General features: G+C 45.0%; 1 protein-coding gene across 4 annotated transcripts in view; it reads right to left on the bottom strand.

Annotated features, from left to right (window-relative positions):
* The window catches only part of LOC135978912 (centromere protein F-like), a 34354-nt gene extending 13758 nt beyond the window's left edge, over positions 1–20596 (bottom strand). Inside the window, exons 1-5 of one of the 4 annotated variants that reach the window (XM_065579617.1) lie at positions 15822–20596; positions 10997–11119; positions 8531–8653; positions 3938–4073; positions 1388–1533 (exon numbers count right to left, since the gene is read on the bottom strand). In XM_065579617.1, the coding sequence (XP_065435689.1) occupies positions 1388–1533; positions 3938–4073; positions 8531–8653; positions 10997–11119; positions 15822–15917 (624 nt within the window). In that variant the 5' untranslated portion in view covers positions 15918–20596. The remainder of the gene's footprint in view (positions 1–1387; positions 1534–3937; positions 4074–8530; positions 8654–10996; positions 11120–15821) is intronic. The other 3 variants (XM_065579615.1, XM_065579614.1, XM_065579616.1) reach the window with 3 other exon arrangements.
* Between the last annotated feature and the right edge of the window lie 940 nt (positions 20597–21536).

Below are 21536 nucleotides of genomic sequence, written 5' to 3'. Positions count from 1 at the left end.
TACATAAGGAATGGAATTCTTATGTGCCTCTGTTCTGGACAAACACTGTCTAAAGTGCTCTTTAATCCTTCAACGCTGAGTAAGCCTATGGAGACGGGGAGGAGACTCCAAACACCTTTCCCTGGTAAAGCCTGGGTCCTTGACCTGATAAACGGACAGGGACAATTCCCACTCCATTGTGACCTCAAATTTGGGCCCCCTTCCCTGGTTGAAAGAGGATCCCAGGTTGAAAAGCAGAGATGAACAATTTACATTACCCTGCCACCTGAGACAGGGCTTCGCAGAAGTAACACGTGTCTCTGCACACCCAGATATACTCCAGGGTGGGAGGGGGCAGTGAGTCTGATACAGAGCACCCCAGGAGACTCGCATATAGGAGAAGACCCCAGCAAACACATCCTAAGGATGGGAAGGTAAGAGAAAAGATTTAAAGCCTGATGTTTATACTTCCTGCTCATTAATTATACATATTACTTCCTTACTAAGGGGACAATTCCATTTGTCTTTTTGGGGCCCAGAGCATATGGAGTTTCCAAGTGTTATTCCTGTGCAGACTATGTGGGGTTCTCATCTCCTTGAGAATCCTCACGCTCCTTCTCATAATGGAGTCAGGGCTTCAAATGGGTGTGTTTATGTGCGCATGCAGGGCACTAATGCACTGGTCCAACAAAGCCCCATCCCCTCACACAGCAAGGGTTGGTGGCTTGTAGCAGCAAGACGTAGGTTACCCTCTAAGACCCCTAAAAAGCTGCCCACTGACCTACTTGGACTTAGCTTGATTTTGCTGGGCTTTTCTACCACTGCACTAGTGGTCAAAGGGAGTTACTGAGAAGTGCTGTGTTTGCGGATCCAGAGAACTAACTTGAGGAGAGAGAAAGAGGAGCAAGAAGTTGAAATGAAATCAATGTAGCAGAAAAATGAACAAAAATTCATGATAAAACAAAGTTGTTGGGAGAAACTGAACTGCCAACTCGTTCTGCTGGTGGACACAATTTCTGATGGCCTGAGGTGAAGGATGGAGCTTAGTCCTGGAGCCTTCAGCAACAACACTGGTCCACCTCCCAGTTCTACAGGTGAGAGGAATCACCTCTTTGTTCCAAATGAGGAGAAAAGCTGGGCCACAGAACAGACAAAACCTGCACATTTTATCATGTTTTCAGGTGTCCCGCTAAAGACCTCCTGTATCTTTGATAGCCAGAAGTTTATAAGGTAACAGATTTAATGAGATTTCCATGCTACTAATGGAGAAGTTATAGCAAATGTTATATTAGAATAGAGACTAGATATTAAAAAGGACACAAATAAATATTTTGGCTCTTAAAAGCTTAAGTATGAAATGCCTTATTAAACTATATGAAAAACTTATGTTTGTTTCTAGTAAGTCTACTTTTTCTTCTTCTAAAGCCTTCTTAAGGGTTCCATTTTCAAGTTGTAGCTCCTGGACTGAATCCTGGAGCAATTTATTGTTGTTTTTTAAATGCTGAAGCTCGGCTTCTTGTGCTTCCAGTTCTATTTTCTGAGAGAAACTCTTATCTATAGTAATAAAATAAATTAAGTGGTTAATATGTGAAAGCAAACAATGTCAAATATGCAATATTAGCTTTTATGGGTAACACCATACAATGGCAATATTGACAATTTTCAATTTTTCACCTAGCAATAAATTTTCTTAGTATTTCAGAATATAATTACGTATGTGTTCTAAAACTGCCTTTATTCCCAAACCATGAAATTGTATAGCATTGCCAGAATTCAGTTTTGCAGAAAGAACATACTGCTAGTCAAATCGCTCTATGCTTCACAATTGTAACTCTGTTTCTACAGCCCATCTTCACTGAGGTCTGATGGCTTGTACTCTGAAACTCATGGTTGACAGGTAACAGTATCAATGGCTAGATAAAGAATTTTGGTGCCCTATTTGTCCATTTTCCTGTCTTCAAAATCCAGAATATATAAAAATGATCAAGATGTTTGATGGACTGATGTATGGAGTAAAATTAAGAGACAAAGACTATACAAGAGATTTCCTGTATTGCAAAGAGAATTCTATTGAATAACACCAACTTACCATATAAAACAAGACTACGCATTCCCTTCCTACAGGACAAGGAATATTCAATGTCTCCAAGACCCAGAACTTGGTGAGAAAGAGGGGCAGAGAGAGGGGAAGGGAAATGATAGCAATCAACAGATATTTGAACTATGTCAACACATAGGATGGAGAAGGATTATTTAGGGTGGTGATTCAAAGGGGAGTGTAGCGGGGCGGTTGCCCGCTCTAGCCCTGAAGGGGTTGGAACAACCCTGCAGAGGGCCGTGGCTGGGGAAAGCAGCAAGCCTGGGCTGATTGGGGAGGCAGCTACAGCTGGGCCACGCTCCCATCAGGTCACAGCTGGCCCTTATAAAAGGGCTGTGAGCCAAACACTCAGTCAATCTTCCTCTAGCTCTGAAGGGAGAGGGACCTAGCTGTTTGGGAAGCTAAGGGTACTGGAGTGAAGCAGGGCTAGGGAAAGGCCAGAGGAGCTGGGGCGCTCCAGGCTGACAACTCCCCAGGCTGCAGGGCCTTGTCCAAGGCCCAGAGTGGTACTGAGTTGTAGGGAAAGGCAGCAGGTCCAAAGTCCCCTGCCAATGATGAGTGGCCATTACAGACTGCAGTCGGCCCTAGTGAAACAGGGCTAGATGGTGACTGGCAGTAGCCACTGAGGCAAGGTGGAGGATAGGGGGTGGGGATTCCCCTGGGTGGGAATCCCCAGAGAGTGGGTTACTGTTGTGAGCAGGACCCTGACAGGGGAGGACACCAGGGTCCGGGAGGGACACGGGGGCTCATGTCGAGCAGGATGGTGACCATCAGAGGGTGCTCTGGCTAGAAATGAGCTAAGTCCCTGGATGACCAGAAGGGGGCGCCGCAGGGGTGAGTCCCACACCGTTACAAGGGGGAAAAGGTATAACTAGAGAGGATAATCAGAGACTTCTTAGAGAGGAAGAACCGTCCGGGGGTTAAGAGTGACAGTCTAGGACTCTGGGCACCAACATTCAGTTATGTTTCAATTAGGACAAGTTATTGTTGGCTGCAGTGAAGAGCTACAGCACAAACATCTTCTGACTTATTTTTTTGTTCATAATTATTCCCTCCAGAAAACTGAGAGAATGCTCCCATTTGACACCTTAAGAACCACAGATAAAAGGTAGCGAAAGCAAGAAAATGGGCTTAGAAGGCATTACATTTTCTTAGCTAGCCGAAAGTGCTGCCACTTGCCAAGAATAAGATCAAAACGCAAAGCAGTTATTTGGATGGCCTCATGGATTGGAGAGTGCAGAAATACTGATTAAAATAGGAGCAGGACTAGGTCCATAAATTTAATTTTGAAATCTCATTAAGTGAGGTTAGACTTCTACAGCGATAAGTGGGAGCAGTCTCCTTCTTTACAATGGCTAGTTAGCAGAATTACCTGTTCTCTCAAACCTCAGTCTGCAAAATGCATTTTCCCAACCAGATAGACAAATGTAGGGAAAAGTCAAATTAGGGCTCGGCGGGTAACATTTCATCACGTTTTAGCTTGATGGAGTCCATATACAAGCTAAAGGATAATAGTTTGAGGTATATTTGTTTGCTTGGGATTTTAAAACACAGGAGCACATTGTAGTATTTAATTTGCTGACCATATAGTTTTGTTTGGGACATATTTATTCCTCATTTTAAATCGCTTTAAAACCATATAATTTTATGAGTTAGTATATTTGTATAAAGAAGTTCCATCTCAGTTTGGAAAGAGAATTGCGTGTATTAGCTGAAAGTTAATTTAACTATATCACACAGTGGGAACTTATTATTTCTTGGGGACGCTTCAAATCACCATTTATAATGAAGTTTACAGATCTCCCACACTGAAGTAATAGTTTGTAACGGGATTTAAATGGGTAGAAATGTGTCACTCACTTTTCATCTCTTCAGCATCCTTCTGGGTCTCTTTTAGAAGGTGTTGGGCTATTTTTAGTGCTTCTTCCAGCTGATGGATTTTTTGTGTTTTTTCATCAGACTGGCAGCAAAGAAGGTTTTTTTCCTTCTTCATTTCCTACAACAAAACATTAGTTACAAAACAGTCGATTAAGTCAATAAACTGAGAGTAGTGTGATGTGGCATACTACCCCTCTGAGTCCCATGAAGACTCTGGAAAGTTGGGCCTTGGTTTCTAAGCACTTACAGTGGTTAGGAACACAAACTGCACTCTTGGCAATCCTCAGAGGGCAGACAATCCTTTTGGGACATCTCCCAGCTGGCACAGATCACAGCAGTACTTAGCTGGCTCAGGATATGGAACCAGGGAGCTGCAACCAGTTCTCTGTTGCCTGCCCATAGCAGATCTTGACACAGGATAGAATCTAGCCCACAAAAACTGAGTCAGTGAAGTTAAGTGACTTGCCCAAAGCCACAGAGGGGAGTCAATTTCACTGCCAGTATCAGAACACAGGAGAAGTTTCCAGTTCCAGCTCCTGTTCTCTGACCACCCATCTCTGTGTGGATGATTCAAATATATGAAGTTGCTCTTGTTAGCAAGATAGCAAAGTATTATTACTCAGTAATACCTGGGGGTTCGGGATAGAAAATTTTCGAAGCATCTTTTTTCCAAATAAGTTAAGAAAAGTTAGAATACCCCGTACAACTATGTCCTACCTGGGAACTTAAAATAAAAGTGATTTCTAAGAAACTAACTCCTTCCACCCAAACTCCTGCATTGCTGGGTAACAGATGGCATGGCTCTGGTGGGACTCTCTTGGAAGCAAGCCATCATGTATTCATCTACTTACTACTAGCAGATGGGCACCAGTGCACAGAAGCCAAATTCAAGAAAAGGGAGGGTCTGGATGGAAAACAACCTAAATCCTTGCTGGCACAGCAGGTCTGTATTTTCAGCTATTTAAACAAGTCACCCAAAGAACATGAATAAAACCGTTGCTGCTTCTAGTTATTTTCCTTTTGTTTCACAACCTCCTAGTCCAAAATATCCAACTGTTATATCGAGAAACACACACACACACACACACACACACTCTATCATCAATCATTCTAAAATACACAGTTGTGAATCACATAGGCCATCATTAACTCTTGCTTGAATAATCGAAATCCAATGTATTTAGACTCGAATGCATCTGTCCTGAAAAATCTGCAACAGTTACAGAACACAGCAGCACACCTCCTCAGTAATACAGGTTCACTTGAGTACATCAGTCCTATGTTTCACTCACTCCGCTGATTCCCCAACAGAACACTCAATCAAATCTGTCTTTATTTTTGAAGTTATAAAGAACATGGGCCCAAAATTCCATCTTACTCTCTCAGACTTCAGTAGCTGTGTTTCTCGGGAACAACTGTCTACACATCAGAAGTAAAACTAGCATATGCAGGAGACAGGGCTTTTTCAGGAGCTGGCCCAATACTATGAAATTCACTCCTGCAAAAACTTAGAATGACAACTAACATCACCATTTTTCATATTTACACTCCCCCCCCCCCGCACACACACCCTTTACCTTCTGGGACAATGGCTTTCAACCTCTTTTCCATTTGCGGACCCTAGAAAATTTCAAATGGAGGCGCAGACCTCTTTGGAAATCTTAGACATAGTCTGTGGATCCCCACAGACCACGGGTTGAAAACCACTGTTCCGTTGTAAGGACAACCTTTCGAGGACCCCTTAGACAGTCTGCAAACTCCCAGGGGTCTGTGGACCAGAGGTTGAAAACCACTGCTCTGGGGGATATGGAAGAAATAGAAACCTCAAATAACAGATGCTAGTCACCTTAATTATTCTTAACTCTGGAAAGCATTCAGATACACCAGCAATTGGCACAATATAAGAACTTAAAAAAAAAAATCTCGGCTGTTGCTTCTATGACTATTCTGACTTCTCTTCCCTTTCATTTTCCTTCTAATTCCAAATTAAAAGGAAAATCTTTTAATCTACAATCAAGGTTTTTTTTTAAATCAAAATTTACAGCCAAATCCTTTTCATGTAAATTGGAATAACTTGATTGATTTCAATGGAGCTATGCTGATATATTCCAGGTCAGGATCTGGCTTCATAGTTAGAATTTTGATGATAATGCTAGTCTATAGTGCTTGAAAAAGTAAAAATGTACAAATCATTTTGGGGATTTTCTCTTGCTTTAAATTGATTGTGTGACCAAAAAAGTACCCATTCCTCCACGAAATCTTGGAATTAGGCCAAACACACTTATACTTAGGAAGCAGCTAATGATTCTAGAATTATCAAATGAACTCAACCCGATATTAAATATATTTTATTTTTAGGACTAAACAAAGAGTCTTTTGAACCATACGACATAATTAGATTAGACAAATAATTCCATATGAACTGTAACCCTATCTGTAGTATAGCTGGTGCAAAATAATTTTTTGAAACCCTGACCATACAACCAATTTTGTGCCTGGGGTCAGTCCACATGGAATCAATTGCAAAAACTGCAAGATCAGGGCCTTATTTTGTATCACTTCTATAGGTCTTGTGACAGGGTCGGGCCAGAGGGCTACAGGAGAGTGATCCTATTGGGATCCAGGAAGTGGGCGGGCCAAAGCCCGCCCACTGCTAAAAGATCCCCCCAGCCTTAGCGGGGGATCCACAAGACCTGGAAACCAAGTGATTTTGGGGGACAACTAATGAAATAACAGGGACAGGAGTGCGGTCAAAGGGTCCGAAGGGAACCTGAATGGGACACTGAGAAGAGAACCCCAGACAGCGCCCACTGCTCCTCGAAGGCGTCAAGGGAGTCAGTGGACACCGCCCAGAGAAACTCTGCCCAGATGCATGAATGGACGGAGGATCAGAAAGAGGCCCCACAGTCACAGGAGACTCCATCCACCAACCTCCTCTCCCTGGTTTTATAGATGGCCATTTTAGCCAGGACCAAGAGGAGGTTGACCAGGAGGTCCCATGACTTTGTGGGGCCACGGATAGAGAGTGCATAAATAAGGAGGTGAGGGGAAAAGTGCAGCCAGAAACGCAACAGGATATCTGTGAGGACCCGGAATAGGGGCTGCAGCCTGGCGTACTCCAGGTCAACGTGCGCCAGGGTCTCCCTCACGCCGCAGAAGAGGCAGGTGTCCCGGGACGGGGGTGAACCGCGCCAAGTACATGCCCGTGGTCATGGCCCCATGAAGGAGCTGCCAACTGACATCCCCGTCAGGCCTTGGGAGCAGGGTGGAGTATTGGCTGGCCACCGGGGCTCCTCACCCTCTAGAAGTGGCAGGAGGTCCCGCCACTTTGTGTCGGGGTGTGACGCGAGAGTGAGGAAGTGCAGGGTGTGGAGCACGAGCGTATATAGATGTTTCCTTGGCGCAGTCTGGAAACGAACCAGCTTCAAGTCGTATAGCCGGCTTACGGTGAAAGGGCGGGGAGGCCGGTTGGGTCCACAGGGCAGGGGCCCGCTACAGGAGAGTGAGAGAAGGCAGATATATTAGCCCCAGATTAAGCAGGTCCCTTTTCCCTGGGTAAGATAACGGGGCAGTTTCAGAAAAATCAGGAATTTTCTGAAACCAATTAAGGCAGGCGGGCTAATTAGGACACCTGGAGCCAATTAAGAAGCTGCTAGAATCAATTAAGATAGGCAGGCTAATCAGGGCACCTGGTTTAAAAAGGACCTCACTTCAGTCAGTGAAGGGTGCGCAAGGAGCTGAGAGTGAGAGGGCGTGCTGTTGGAAGACCGAGGAGTACAAACGCTATCTGGAATCAGGAGGAAAGTCCTGTAGTGAGGATAAAGAAGGTGTTGGGAGGAGGCTATGGGGAAGTAGCGCAGGGAGTTGTAGCTGTCACACAGGTGTTACATGAAACTCTGTAGACAGCTGCGATCCACAGGGCCCTGGGCTGAAACCCAGAGTAAAGGGCAGGCCCAGGTTCCCCCCTCTCCCTTCCCCCTATTGGATATAAGAGGAGTCAGGGTGACCAGACAGCAAGTGTCAAAAATCGGGACAGGGGGTGGGGGGTAATAGGAGCCTATATAAGAAAAAGACCCAAAAATCGGGACTGTCCCTATAAAATCGGGACATCTGGTCACCGTAAGAGGAGTTGACTTGGACTGTGAGTCCCACCAGAGGGGAAGGTCCCTGGCCTGTCCCCCTGACCCAAGGTGGGTCAGGAGAGACTGTGGGGATTGTTCTCCTTCCTTTTCCCCATGCTGGCCAGTGATGAGGTTAGCTGAATGAACGGCAGGTTTGAGCCACAAAAGTGTCCAAACTGAGGGCTGCCCTGAATCTCTGAGGTGAGCAAATCCGCCAATAAGCGCAGGGCTCACCAAGGCAGAGGAGGAACATTGTCACAGTCTCAAGATGGTCCAAAAAAGGACAGCCAGATTAAGACAGTATCGAAACACAACTTCTGGTGGAAATACACTATTCTCCAACACACAGCTTGCAGAGTTCCCCTGTGAGTCAGTAAGGCCTAAATGGCACCAGTTCTTACTGATTTCCAGTTTAAATTGTTAATTATTCCAGTTGCCCCTCTGATTTCTTTACCTCAAAGTTTCTCCTCAACTCATTTTGCTTTGACTGGCTTGCCAGTAAAGCCTCTTCTGCTCTGCACAGCCTCTTTGTAAGCTCATTGGAGTTGTTTTCAAAATGATGTTTCACTGCTATTGCCTATGAGGAAAACACATCACATTTTATTTGTAGTCATATTTAATCTATTTAAAAAAATTAAAAATTCCTGATGTCCCTTGAAATGATGAGCTCCAAAGATACGTTATAAAACAAAGCAAAAAGAATAAGCTATGTTCTGCTTCCTCTTACAGAAAGAGAACTTTGGAGTAATTGTTGACTTCTGCGTTGTATAACTAAGAGCAGAATTTGGCCCTAATCCTTGAAACTCAGCATGATGGCTTTAAAAAAAGTACAATTAAAAATAGGCCAGATATCTGAAAAATCCATCCTCCTTTCACTGTCCAGTCCCGGGTTCTAGATTCTGTATCATACCAAAAACAGTACATGTTAAGGTAACACAAATCTTTAACTCAAGACTGGGCAAGGATATGAAAAATATTTTCAGGCACATTTTCAAGTATATAGTTGTAATGTATAAATATATTCATAATTTAAGCAATATTTATAGTACAGTCTGTTAATCATTGGGAATCCTAACCAGAGCTTTCTTTTAAGTTCAATCATAGGGGCAGCAGATTTAACACTTGCTCTCAATTTTTTTTAACGTAACATATTTTGTCAAAGCAAGCACCTATTAGATTTAGAAGATGCTTCCCCATTCCCACTCAGTCCTCAACTGCTCATTTGAGAGGTAACGTTTAGGTGTTGGACTGATGATCAGCTATCACCAAATATGCCATTGAACAGCCAACAAACAGAAAGGATCAATACCAAACTAGACTCAGTTCTATACAATCCAAATGTCGGAGAAAAACACAGTTCTCACTTTTTGTTTGGGTACAGCAAGTCAGATGCTTTATTTCTCTCACACAAATATCAAGAGATTGACAAATTACTCTACCTTTCCCACTTACTATATATTCAAGGAATAGGTTACATGTTCTTAAAAACCAGTATTTGTACACCTTAATTCCCTGTATTCATGGACCAACAAAGACATTCAGCTTGCACCTCTGTCTCCAGAACTACATTCTTTGGGGATAAGGGAAATTAGTGTAGTGCTATGCTCAATCTTAAATTTATCACCTGACTTTATATCGCTATCTAAACCAGGAAGTTAACGAGACCATAACTGTGACACCACCAAATTCTACCTGGTTTTCAACCTTTTTAATCTGTTTTATATCTGTCATAAGAGCTCTATAGTACTCCAAATTAAAAAGGAAGTAAATTTATTACCAACATCAAGAGAGAAAAAAATGAGAATGAAATAATTTAGTTCCATTCTAGAAAGGAGTACGCTTTTCTGGATAAAAACCTTTAGACGTCCAAGTTTCAGTATGAAGCGAGTGTTTCAAGAGTAAACATGGAAAGAAGAGTATGTGTAGTGGTTAATATTTTCTCCTCTGTAGAAAATGTTTGATTAATGTGCTCACATAGCTATGCCGGACAGCTATCGTGGACAAATTTAGAACCTCTGTATTAAGTCAGTGTAGACCATGTGTATCAAAAATAAAAAAGCAGTTTTCTATTAGAGAGTGTGGGTAGAAAAGAAGCAGTGCTCAAATCCGAACAAGTCTAAAGGGAAGGGTTCCAGGGCATTACCCCCAAACTGCCTTTGGGCCCATCTGCTACCTCAGTTTACCTTCAATCTTGCATCAAACCAGCTATCACATGTGGCGATTTTACAGTAGTGCTCTCTTCCAGTTTGGTTTATTATCATAACACAACACTCAAACATACCCTTACCAGCCTCAATTATTCCTTTCCGTTTATAATGCCTCAAGTTTTTCCAGGTTTTTATCAGAACATGCCCATCCCTGCAGTCCAGCCCCTCTCTTAGCTGGGATTTCTGCATCCTGCAGGTCCATCAATGGAGGCTTATCCCTGCACAGTTTCCAGTTCCTTGTAAATCTCTTCCCCCCAAAGTCTTCTGCCTTAGAGTTCTGGAAAATTGTCACCTGTCCTCTTCACAGGCTCTCTGCCTGGGAACTAAGGAGAGAGAGTGTGTCTCTCTGAACTTTTGGGGCGTGGTGGAGGGTCTCTCTCTTGAATGACTACAGGCTGCCATGCATCTAAACCAGCAGGCCTGTTTAGACGCATGCTTCTGTCACATGACCCTTGTATTCATTCCCATCATACAGGGAGATGGGCTAAACCTGAGAAAAAGTGCAGCTGTGCCCCAGTCTTTGAATGGACCAGCTCACCCTGTGACAGGAACATAGCGCAGCTTGCTCTCACCTGTGATGTATTTAGTTGCACTTAAATATTAGTCATGTATAGATCTTTAAACACAAAAAAGAGGACAGTTAAAATTTTACATAAAATAAAAACTCAGCATCACCACTTCCATTTGAATAGTTCAGATATTAAAAATCCTACGTTGTCAAGTTCTGCCCGTAGACCATTGTAATCGTTCTTGGCTTGCTGCAAGTCCTGGTTGAGTTTCATCTCCTTGCACTGCTGGGCCACTGTCTGTAAGGCACGGAGCTGACGTAATACTTCCTAGAAATGTAGAAGATGGGGGAGGGGGAGGGAGGAGGGAGAAACACACTCCTGTTACATGTTTCTAGTCAAGTTACTATAACTATTAACACTGGAAAACATGGGGGAGGGACTGTAAATAGTCTCTGTAAATAGTTACTAATTACACTAAAGCCCTCTCTTACAGAAGCAAAAAGAGTTTAAAAACCATTTTTAAGTAAAGCCTAAATTCGGTTATGGCCACTAATGGCCATGACTCAGTTTGGCCAATCAGAGTAGCCTACTGAATCTGTTACACCAATACAGGTGGATCAAAAAAATACTAGCAAATAATGGAATGAAGCTTATGTATCAATTCAAAAGTAGATCTCCATAACAACATTGAGCATTACAACTAAGCAACCAGACTAATCCCCAATAATCATGATCCTTTGGGGGAAAAAATTCCCTTCTTTGCTATGATTACATGTTTAACTTACTGCTGTAAAAATGTTTTTTGTGAGGAAACTGCCTTAGTTTTTTTCAATTTGACTTAACATAAGACTGAGTAGCAACAGAAGTTTGGTAGAGGGGCATTCACTCCTCCCGCCTCAGTTCTGGGGGAGCAGAACTTCACTAATGCACACCTCCGAAGATCCTTAGGAATCTAGCCCATCTCCTGCAATCTTTAGGAGATGCAAAGTAGATATCCATCCAGGTATAATTAGTTTTTGAGGCTTCTTCCCAGCCCCACGGTCCTTATGGTTGGGGCTCTACATGAATTTGAGAGGGAATTTATGTGGGGGAATAGGGCTATGAGGGGCATAGGACTTTTAGTAGAGGGTGTTGAGGTTGGTAAGGAAAAGAAAGAGCTAAGTGGGGGAGCAGAAAGTGGAGGAAGATAGGGAAGGGAAAGCACTAGTGGCGTCTCCTGGCAACAAACCTCTCTGCCAAACTTCTCTTGGCAGCAGTTGCAGGACTCCCCTCTAACAAATCATAGCAGGTTTGTCAGATGGAGAAGGTAGTGAAGTGCTAGTGCTTCCCCTCTGCTTTCTCCTAAGCACCCTCCTATCCTCCAGCAAGACACCTGCTCCATCCCATGTCCTCAAGTACCCCCACAGCCTGTTCCCACTCTCATTGCCAGCCAGAGACCCATCCTATGAAGTCCCCAACCCTCTTGGATCCCAGTGATCCATTTCCCCAAATCTTTATGTCTCCCCCACTTATCCCCAGCCTCTCTGCCCTCATACCCTTTCCAAAGGCCCACTCCTACCCTGGGCTGGCCTGCCAGGAGCAGAAGAAAGCAGGTGGGGAGGGTCACACTCAGGAATAAGTGAGCCAATTACTAGCAAAATGTTCAGGCTTTTTTCTGATTTTTTTATCGTCTAACTATAAATTAGAGGTGAAGAAATTGGTAGCCTGCCTGCCCAGCCTACCTTGAAGAAATACGGATTCACTTCCTCTTACCAAGTTATAACCACCAGACTACTATTATCAACAGGTAGGGAACATGGCTTTAGTCAATTTAATTCGTGGTAGGCCAATAAATTGTTTCACTAACAAATGCAGATCCATCCAGCTGCCAAACTAAAAGAAAAGAAAAAATCCAAATAAAAGTAGCAAGGGAGAGTGTGACAAAGGAGAAAAAAATGAAAGAGGGAAGGTCAGAGTGGAGATACTTAAAATATTTTCCCACTAACTTTCCCTCAATTTGAATACGAGCTACTAAAATTTGCCCCTTAGTGGCAAAATCAGAATATCATGTTACAAAAAAGTTATTTTCCTTACACTAACTGGCTTCTTTTGAGATGTTTTGGCTACATGGATCCTGCTCTAGGTGTGCACGTGGCCCATGTGCATGAGATTGGGTTCTTTTGGGTTGACAGTGCACAGTGTAGCATCAGCAGGTATCTTAATATGCACGCACACACACACGCACCCCCCTCACACACACATAACACCTGCGGGCAAGGCAGGCCCAGCCACTTCTCAGTTTCTTTGCCAATACAGAATCCCAAAACTAGTGGATTTCACAATAGTAGAGAAAGAGGACTGGTCGTGGGGTCCATGTGGGCAGAACAGCCAGAAGAACCAGAATTACTGTAAGGTAAGTCTCCCACTATCTGTTAACATGGATCTCACTTTAGGTGACTAACAGTTATCTCCCTATGGAGGGGGATGTCAAGAGTCTAATTTACATAAAGACTGCAGGACTGCCCAAACAAACTGGGCATCAGATCTAGTAGTTGCAACTAGCGAGTAGTGCTGAGTAAAAGTAGGCAATGAGCTCCAACTGGCTCCCTACCAAATTTCTGACATAGGAACCTTCCTCAAGCATGCCCATGTCACTTGGGGCCTAGTATAGTTTGCTTTAATATGATAGGGTTACCATTCGTCCGGATTCCCCCGGACATGTCCGGATTTTTGAGCTAAAAATAGCGTCTGGGGGGAATTTGTAAATGTCCGGACTTCCCCCACCCCATGCAAGCGTGCGCGGTTAACAGGGTAGCCGGCTGGATGGTGCCACTTACATGGGGCTCCGACAGCCAGAGAGAGCCCCTCCTCCTCCCCCCTGCAGCAGAGATCACTCCCTCCCTCCCTCCCTCTCTGCATTCGCAGATCGCCTCCGGCAGTCTGGAGCTCTGCCCCCGCTCCTCCTCCCCTGCCAGCCAGCCTGCCGGGACGAACGGCTCCGGGCGTTCCTGAGCAAGCTCACAGAGACGTTAGGCGAAGGCCAACAACAAGGGGGCCAGGGGATCGGAGAAGGGGCAGGGAGGTTTTGGATGGGGCTGTCAAGAGATGGGGGGTTGGGAGTTCGGGGGGAGCTTTCTGGGGGGAGTATGGATAAGGTTTTGGGCAGGTAGCGGGTAGGGTCCTGGGAGGGCAGTTGGGGGGGGTCTTAGGAAGGGGCAGTTAGGGGATAAGGAACAGGGAGGCTTAGGTAAGGGGTGGGGTTCTGGAGGGCAGTTAGGAGCAGGGATCCCAGTAGGGGGCAGTCAGGGGACAAGGAGCGAGGGGGGAGTTGGGAGTTCTGGGGGGGCTGTCAGGGGGCAGGAGTGGGGAGAGGAATTGGAGCAGTCAATGGGACTGAGAGCAGAGGGGTTTAGATGGGTCGGGAGTTCTGGGGGGGTTGTCAGGGGGTGGGGAGTGGTTGGACGGGGTGTGGGAGTCCCAGGGGTCTGTCTGGGGGTGGGGGTGTGGATAAGGGTTGGAGCAGTCAGGGTACAGGTAGAGGGTAGGATCCTAGGAGGCCATTTAGGATTGGGGGGGGTCTCAAGAGGGGGCAGTCAGGGGACAAGAGGCAGGGAGGCTTAGGTAGGGGGTGGAGTCCTGGGGGGCAGTTAGGGGCAGGGGTCCCAGGAGGGGGCAGTCAGGGGACAAGGAGCTGGGGAGAGGGTTGTGGGTTCTGAGGGGGGCGGGAAGTGGGAGGGGTAGGGGTGGGGCTAGGGCAGGATGGGGGTGGGGCTAGGGCGGGGCTCCTCCCGTCCTCTTTTTTGCTTGCTGAAATATGGTAACCCTATAATATGAGAAGTTGGATCTAATTTATTTAGTTCACAGAAGATCTTTATGCAGTCAAATATCCATTTCAAAAGTCTCTGGGTTGAAACAATGAGCCCTCTAGACCTGTCCCAAATATTACAAAAAAAGTTCTAGGCCAGTTATGGAAAGGCTTTGTTCTATGGAGGTGGTAGAAAAGTGCCCTAAAGACACCACTCATATGAAGTTTTGCCTCTCCAGGAGTCAAATGAGGTTTGTGGGGAAACACTGAGGGTCTATGCCCTGATGCAAACAAAAGCCGGAGACCACTCTGAATAAGAACCTAGGGCGAGATCAAAGAACAGTCATCTTGTCTTTGTGAAATATAGTAAAAGAGGTCCTGCCATTAACGCCTAAAGCTAGCTTATCCTTTGAGCAGAGATAACAGTCACCAAAAATCCTGTCTTGATAGAGAGGTGATAAAGGCTCTAACAGGGACAGCGGGGATATCATTAGGTCCAGGAAGACAATACTTTGGTCCCAGGAAGGTCCCTCACTTGGGGCAGTGTAGTTGCTGTAGCCAACTACACTTGAGCACAACAATCTCCAGCGGCATGGTTCCAACGGAGGGCACAGGGCAGCCTCCATCAACATGGCTTTTAATCAGATATCCCTGTCTTTAAGAGAGCAAGGTCTGAAGTTTTTGTAGATCCTACACTTCTCCTTAATATGTACCTCTCTGAGGCACTTAAGGCAGCTCGTGTTCAGGTCACTAATAGACATAGGTTTGCTGCACCCAGCCCATGGCTTAAACCCCAGGGACCGGCCATACCCCGTCCTTGGGGCTATGTCCCTAATGGGATTCCGCTCCTAAATGCTAACTGCTAACACTACAGTAACGATATACAAGAAAAACTCAGAGTCCAAAGTTAGAGAAACCACTATCGGACTTGTGAAAACAGGAAGCGTTCCAACAACCGTCACTGGTGGAAAGAAGGAACTGAGAGGGCATGGGGCCAGCAGGGTCCAATGTACCACCGCATAAGCACAGGGCTCCAGAGGTTGCCAAAGCCAGCCCTAGGGGGCGCGCACACATCAAATATGGAATCGACATGAGCAAGCACTCAAAGAAGAAGAATCCAATCTTGCGTGCCTGAGGCACATATGCACCTAGAGTGGGATCTACATGGACAAATACTCAAGGAACAACTGGTAACAGCAGTCTGGAGGCAACTTTAAACTTGTGAAAAAATGGGTCTTATCTTACCTTTTCCCGTTCTTTTCTTTTCTCTTCTAAGGAGCGACGATTAATTTCAACTTCTCTTTGCCATTTCTGTACTCTTTCCATGGTTTGCTCCATCATTTCAGTCTATAAAAAGTTTAATCATAAATCACAGTGATGCAAGGGGAATATTTATTATTTGTACTACAATAGCAATCCCGCCCCCGCAATCAGGATTGAAACCCCACTTTAGTAGGCACTGTTAAAAAAACAAAAACAAAAAAAGACCACATACATACGAGGAAGTCATGGTCTCTGCCCCAAAACTGCTTACAGTCTTCCATGACCTAGTGAACACCCACACAGGTATCCCATCCCAAACTGATAACAGATTACACTTGGCTATAGTACAAGTGTGTGCTAAGTTTCAATAAATGAGCAGCAAAAACTAAAAAAAACTAGAAGTGTTTAGGCACAAGAGATAAATTCAATGCAACTTTCAATTTACAGTGAATCAGCACATTGATTCAACTGAAAAAAATTAGTGAACTATTTTGAACAGCAAGAACAGAAGAATTTTCCTTGTTTAAAGTAGGTTAGACTGAAATTTTAAATTGAAAATCAATATGCTAAGAATTTCCTTTTTAGAGGAAATTCTCCTATTAGAAGTGTTTCAGTTTATCTGTCATTTTATTAAAATAATATATTGCTTGTAATTTTGGTGGTTTATAAAGAACTAGAGTACACTGAAACCCCATTTAATAAATTCCCAGGGTAATTTCTATTGTGAAAACAATCTGCTGATAAAAGTCTGAAAGTTGTCCAAAGCACACTACTATACATTTTCTCAGAACACAATACTACCGCCGCTCCTTTGCCTCTTACAGTTTCATTGTATTCACAGCATGTTAGGGAGACTTACAACCAATTTACACAGAAAGCTGTCCTAGCAGAATAACTGTTTTTCTCTCCACAGAACACATTTTTATTTTCTGAAATCTTTTCTTTAAGACAAGTAACTATTTTTAAAGGTAATAAAAAAGTGAACTGCTGCTAAGATTTAAATCATCTTCATGGTTGGATGCTTTTAAAATAGAAGATGAATAATTTACTTGAATATAATTTTAAAGGGATGTGAAAAAATGCTTCTTTTGCTTTATTTCTTAGTAGTTTAACATAATACAGTACTGTATTTGCCTTTTGCGGGGGGGGGCGGAGGGAAAGGGGGTGTCTCTGCTGCTGCCTAATTGTGTTCTTCTGGTTCCAAATGAGATTTGTGTGGTTGACTGATCAGTTTGTAACTCTGGTGTTCGTAACTCTGAAGTTCTACTGTAAATTATGGAGCTACCATGAGCAAGCACATACATAGTTAAGCTTTGTTGGAGAACTGTGTAATGAATTGTGTTAGTCAAATATGTACTAAGTAATGTTAGAGAAATTATTATATATAAGACTATAAGAAAATAGGAAGGAATTTTTGCTTTTTGTATGTATTTCTGCTGCTTTAGATCATCAGATTTTGCTGAAACAGTCTGTAAATCAGAAAACTGGTTTGTATGTCTCAGATATAAAGTTCTTGACCAAGCAGAGAGCAGGGTAGAGAAGAGAGCTGTTAGCTTTCAGTAAGTCAGGTACAATCCCTCATCCTCCACCCGTCCAACAAGTAAAGACTCAAGACCACAAAAACAGATGAGTAAAAAGAATAAAAATTGCTGTAATGTAAGTACAACTGCATGGAGCCAGTGAGCGTGACAGCAAGGAATAGATGCATTGGGAACTCCATAGATATAAGTAAGTTTTAGCAGAATAAGCAAAACATGTATTAATTTGGGTTAGTTATTGTGATTTTTAATTAGGGGGTTAGAGTGGAATATATACGGATAAAGACACAGATGAGGTAGCTTGCTATACTGAGTCTGTGCAAAGTTACAGAACAGAGGATTAAAAAAAATAGATGATTGACAGAATAGTGGAGAAGATACAGAAGAAAAATAGCCAAGCATAGCAGAGATTTGAAAAGAGTCACCCTGTCCCCAAGAAAGATAACTTGAGCATTTCCTTTTCTTGTCTTATCTTTTTTTTGCATGTTTATGTAATTCATAGGTGACAGTAGCATTGTCTGAAAACATATATAATAAAGGCTAAAATAAATTGTTTCAGCCTAAATTGAAGTGGATTTGGTTCTCACCCAACAGGTTGACATTGGCATTTAAAATGGAACTCAAAATGCCTGTTTCACAGTATAATAAATTAATCTACTTTCCAAGTTTAGCAGAGTTACACTTTAGATGACATTAATTTTCTGCATAAAATAGTTTCTTGCTTTGCCAAAGAAAACAATTAAAAAAAATCACAATATTAATAAAATTCACCACTTGTTCTCTCACCTTTTTCTTGGCTTTGAATATTCCACCGACAGACCACCCCAGACTCTTCATATATTCCATATTTAATAATATAATTTAATAATATAATATAATTCAATCAGATTTCCAACTCATTTAAAGAAGCTAGACTGTAATAAGAAAAGCTCTTAACAGTCACACCTAGAGGTTATGGTGACAGAGCTATGCCAGTAACTCAGGTGATTTATAAGTAGCATCATTGTGACATCAGAAGTAGCAACCAATCAATCTTTCCTCTGCAATTTGCTCAGTAACTCAGGTGATTCATAAGTAGCATCATTGTGACATCAGAAGTAGCAACCAATCAATCTTTCCTCGCAATTTGCTATCAGTCACTGAAGTGGAGAGGGCCTAGTCACAGCTCAAAAGTTCTCATTGTTAAATTACTTGAACATCTGTATACAAACATGGTAATAACACTGGATTGGCTCAATGTCCCTGGCCTCAACCTACTCCCAGCCAAGACCGTCTCTCGATGGGCTCCTCACAGAGGTAGCAAAGAACAGCCCTTACTGTACCTCTCCAGAGGGAAATTCTTAACCCCCATTCATCTGAAGGTATAATCTTCAGCATCCTGTATATAGGGTGTAACATTCTTAAGTAGGCAGCAGAATCTGCATGCATCCATTAAAACCCTGACAGCAAAGGGTAGGTGACAACCATCACATCTACAGAAGACACATGTGGAGGTCCCTTTCTCCACGGCAACATAACTTCTTTCATCTAAGTGTGTATGGAGGGGCACAAAGGGGATGGGAAAAGAGTTAAGCTAAAGATAAATATGAAGAATCATGGAATCCATGACTTGCATGAGCTACAATGTTCTACCAAATGCACAGGAAAATTGTGGAGCTGCAGCAATTGGCAGAGGCCAAAACATTCAGCTGGACTTCCCCATGTTCTCAGGAATTCCTGTAGCCCCTCAGAGTTTCTCCACTAATCTCAACTCAGAGTGCCTGCAAAGTTCAGAAGCTCCACCAGAACCTGCAGTCTTCCTGGTAACAACAGAACCTGAGGAATACAGACTGGTTAACCCCTATCGTACTTCTAAGCACTACAATGTTCCCTGTTACTTAGCTCCCCCATTGTTCTCTGCATAACACCGGGGACTTTCTGCCAGCTTTCTTTCTTTGCATGGAAAAGATTTCAAAATGTCTTAAAAAAATAATCAAGAAAATCCCCAGGCAGAAACCAAACCAAACAAATCATTAACATCTGTGAGTAAAGTTGACAGTACATGTAAGTGTTTTTTTAAATTCATAATAATGCTGCAGTTATTAAAAACAAACAAAATCAAGCATTAGAAACCAAGGTAATTCAGAGTTAAGATCAAAATAAAAGACAGCCTAACATTTGAAAGTAGGCAAGTCCCTCTGCCCCTAAAGCAGGGGTGGGCAAATTTTTTGGCCCGAGGGCCACATCGGGGTGCAAAACTGTATGGAGGGCCGGGTAGGGAAGACTGTGCCTCCCCAAACAGCCTAGCTGCTTTACGTATTTCCACAACAGAAACATATCAGCGATGATGCCTAAGCTCTGGTAGAATAAATGCTGAATGAAGCAGGAGACTCCATATTAACCACTTATTAAACAGGCCCTCACACAGTCATCTATGCACCTAACTGGATGAAGATCTAAAAGATTTCATCCTTTGCAAATTAACATGCCAAAGCACGTCTGACATTCAACATAGAGAGCATAGCAGCAGCCTTAGAAGCGGGTGGTTCAGAGAAAAATATAGGCAGGTGAATCTGCTAGTTCAGATGGAAGTCTGTGACAACTGTCAGTAGGAACACAGGATGTGTCCTAAAGACACTTTGTCCGGACATAAGATAGCATAAGTTGGGCTTTGAGCAGGGAGTTGGACTAGATGACCACCTGAGGTCCCTTCCAACCCTGATATTCTATGATTATATGACCCAGGGCCTGAAGCTAGTCTCATTGCTTTACCCATTAAGTACATCTGGAGCAGGGCTTCTCTAGATTTGCAGGTCCTGCAAGTGAAGGACTTGCAAATAGAACATTTTCCAGGGATATTCCCCCAGACAAAATAAATATTTTAAATGCCAAACATTAAAGGGTATAGTGCTCTTGTTTGATGGGCAGTATGTAAATCCAGGGGACTTAGAAGAAGCCATCCTGGCACCAGAAAGAAATAACTATTCTGGTTAAAAAACCAAAATGCCAATGGGCAACAACTAACCATCCCTATCTATACTATGCACAAATTTGAAAAGAGCCAGTTATTTTGTTAGCACTGCTCACTGCCCATGTTCTTCTCGAAGCCAGGAGGCATGAGAAGAACTGAGTGGTGGCTGGCCTGCTCCACCCTTTTATGCCCTCGGTGCAGGACATGAGGCCGCTCAAAGTGCATGAGACTCTGAACCTGGGTGAGTGGGGTACGTTGCACACCGTCAGCAAACTGTGCATATGGATAACCTAGGGTTACCATACGTCCGGATTTTCCCGGACATGTCCGGCTTTTTGGACTCCAAATCCCCGTCCGGGGGGAAATCCCAAAAAGCCGGACATGTCCGGGAAAATCGGACATCTGGCCGGGGGCTCGGGGGCCTGGCCGGGGGTGCCGGGCCGGGGGCTCGGCCGGCGGTGCTCGGGGGGGCCTGGGGCCGGGCGGCTCGGCCGGCGGTGCTCGGGGGGCGGCCCGGGGCCGGGCGGCTCAGCCGGCGGCTCGGGTGCCGGGTGCCGGGCCGGGGGCTCGGCCAGCGGTGCTGGGGGGGCCCGGTGCCGGACCGGGCCGGGGGGCTCGGCCGGCGGCTCGGGTGCCGGGCCGGGTGCCGGCGGTGCTCGGGGGGGCCCGGTGCCGGGCCGGGGGGCTCGGCCGGCGGCTCGTGTGCCGGGTGCCGGGCCGCGTGCCGGCGGTGCTCGGGGGGGCTGGGTGCCGGGCCGGGCCGGGCCGGGGGGCTCGGCCGGCGGCTCGGGTGCCGGGCCGGGTGCCGGCGGTGCTCGGGGGGGCCCGGTGCCGGGCTGGGCCGGGGGGCTCGGCCGGCGGCTCGTGTGCCGGGTGCCGGGCCGGGTGCCGGCGGTGCTCGGGGGAGCCGGGTGCCGGGCCGGGAGCTCGGCCGGCGGTGCCGGGCCGGGCCGGGGGCTCGGGGGACGGGCTGGGGACCTGCGGTGCCGGGGGTGGGCCGCGCCTCCTCCCCCCCCCCCCCCCCACACACACACCCCCTCACACACACACACCCCCTTACCTGCTTCAGGCTTCCCGCGACTCAAATGTTCGCGGGAAGCAGGGGAGGGGGCGGAGACTTTGGGGAGGGGCGGGGTTGGGGCGGGGCTGGGGGCGGGGCTGGGGCCCCTTTAAAGTGTCCTCCTTTTGGAGGCACTAAATATGGTAACC

Source organism: Chrysemys picta, unplaced genomic scaffold (genome assembly GCF_011386835.1).
Source record: "Chrysemys picta bellii isolate R12L10 unplaced genomic scaffold, ASM1138683v2 scaf522, whole genome shotgun sequence".
Classification (NCBI taxonomy): Eukaryota; Metazoa; Chordata; order Testudines; family Emydidae; genus Chrysemys; species Chrysemys picta.
Note: the sequence above shows the minus strand (reverse complement) of the source record. Positions and strands in the feature narration are given on the sequence as shown.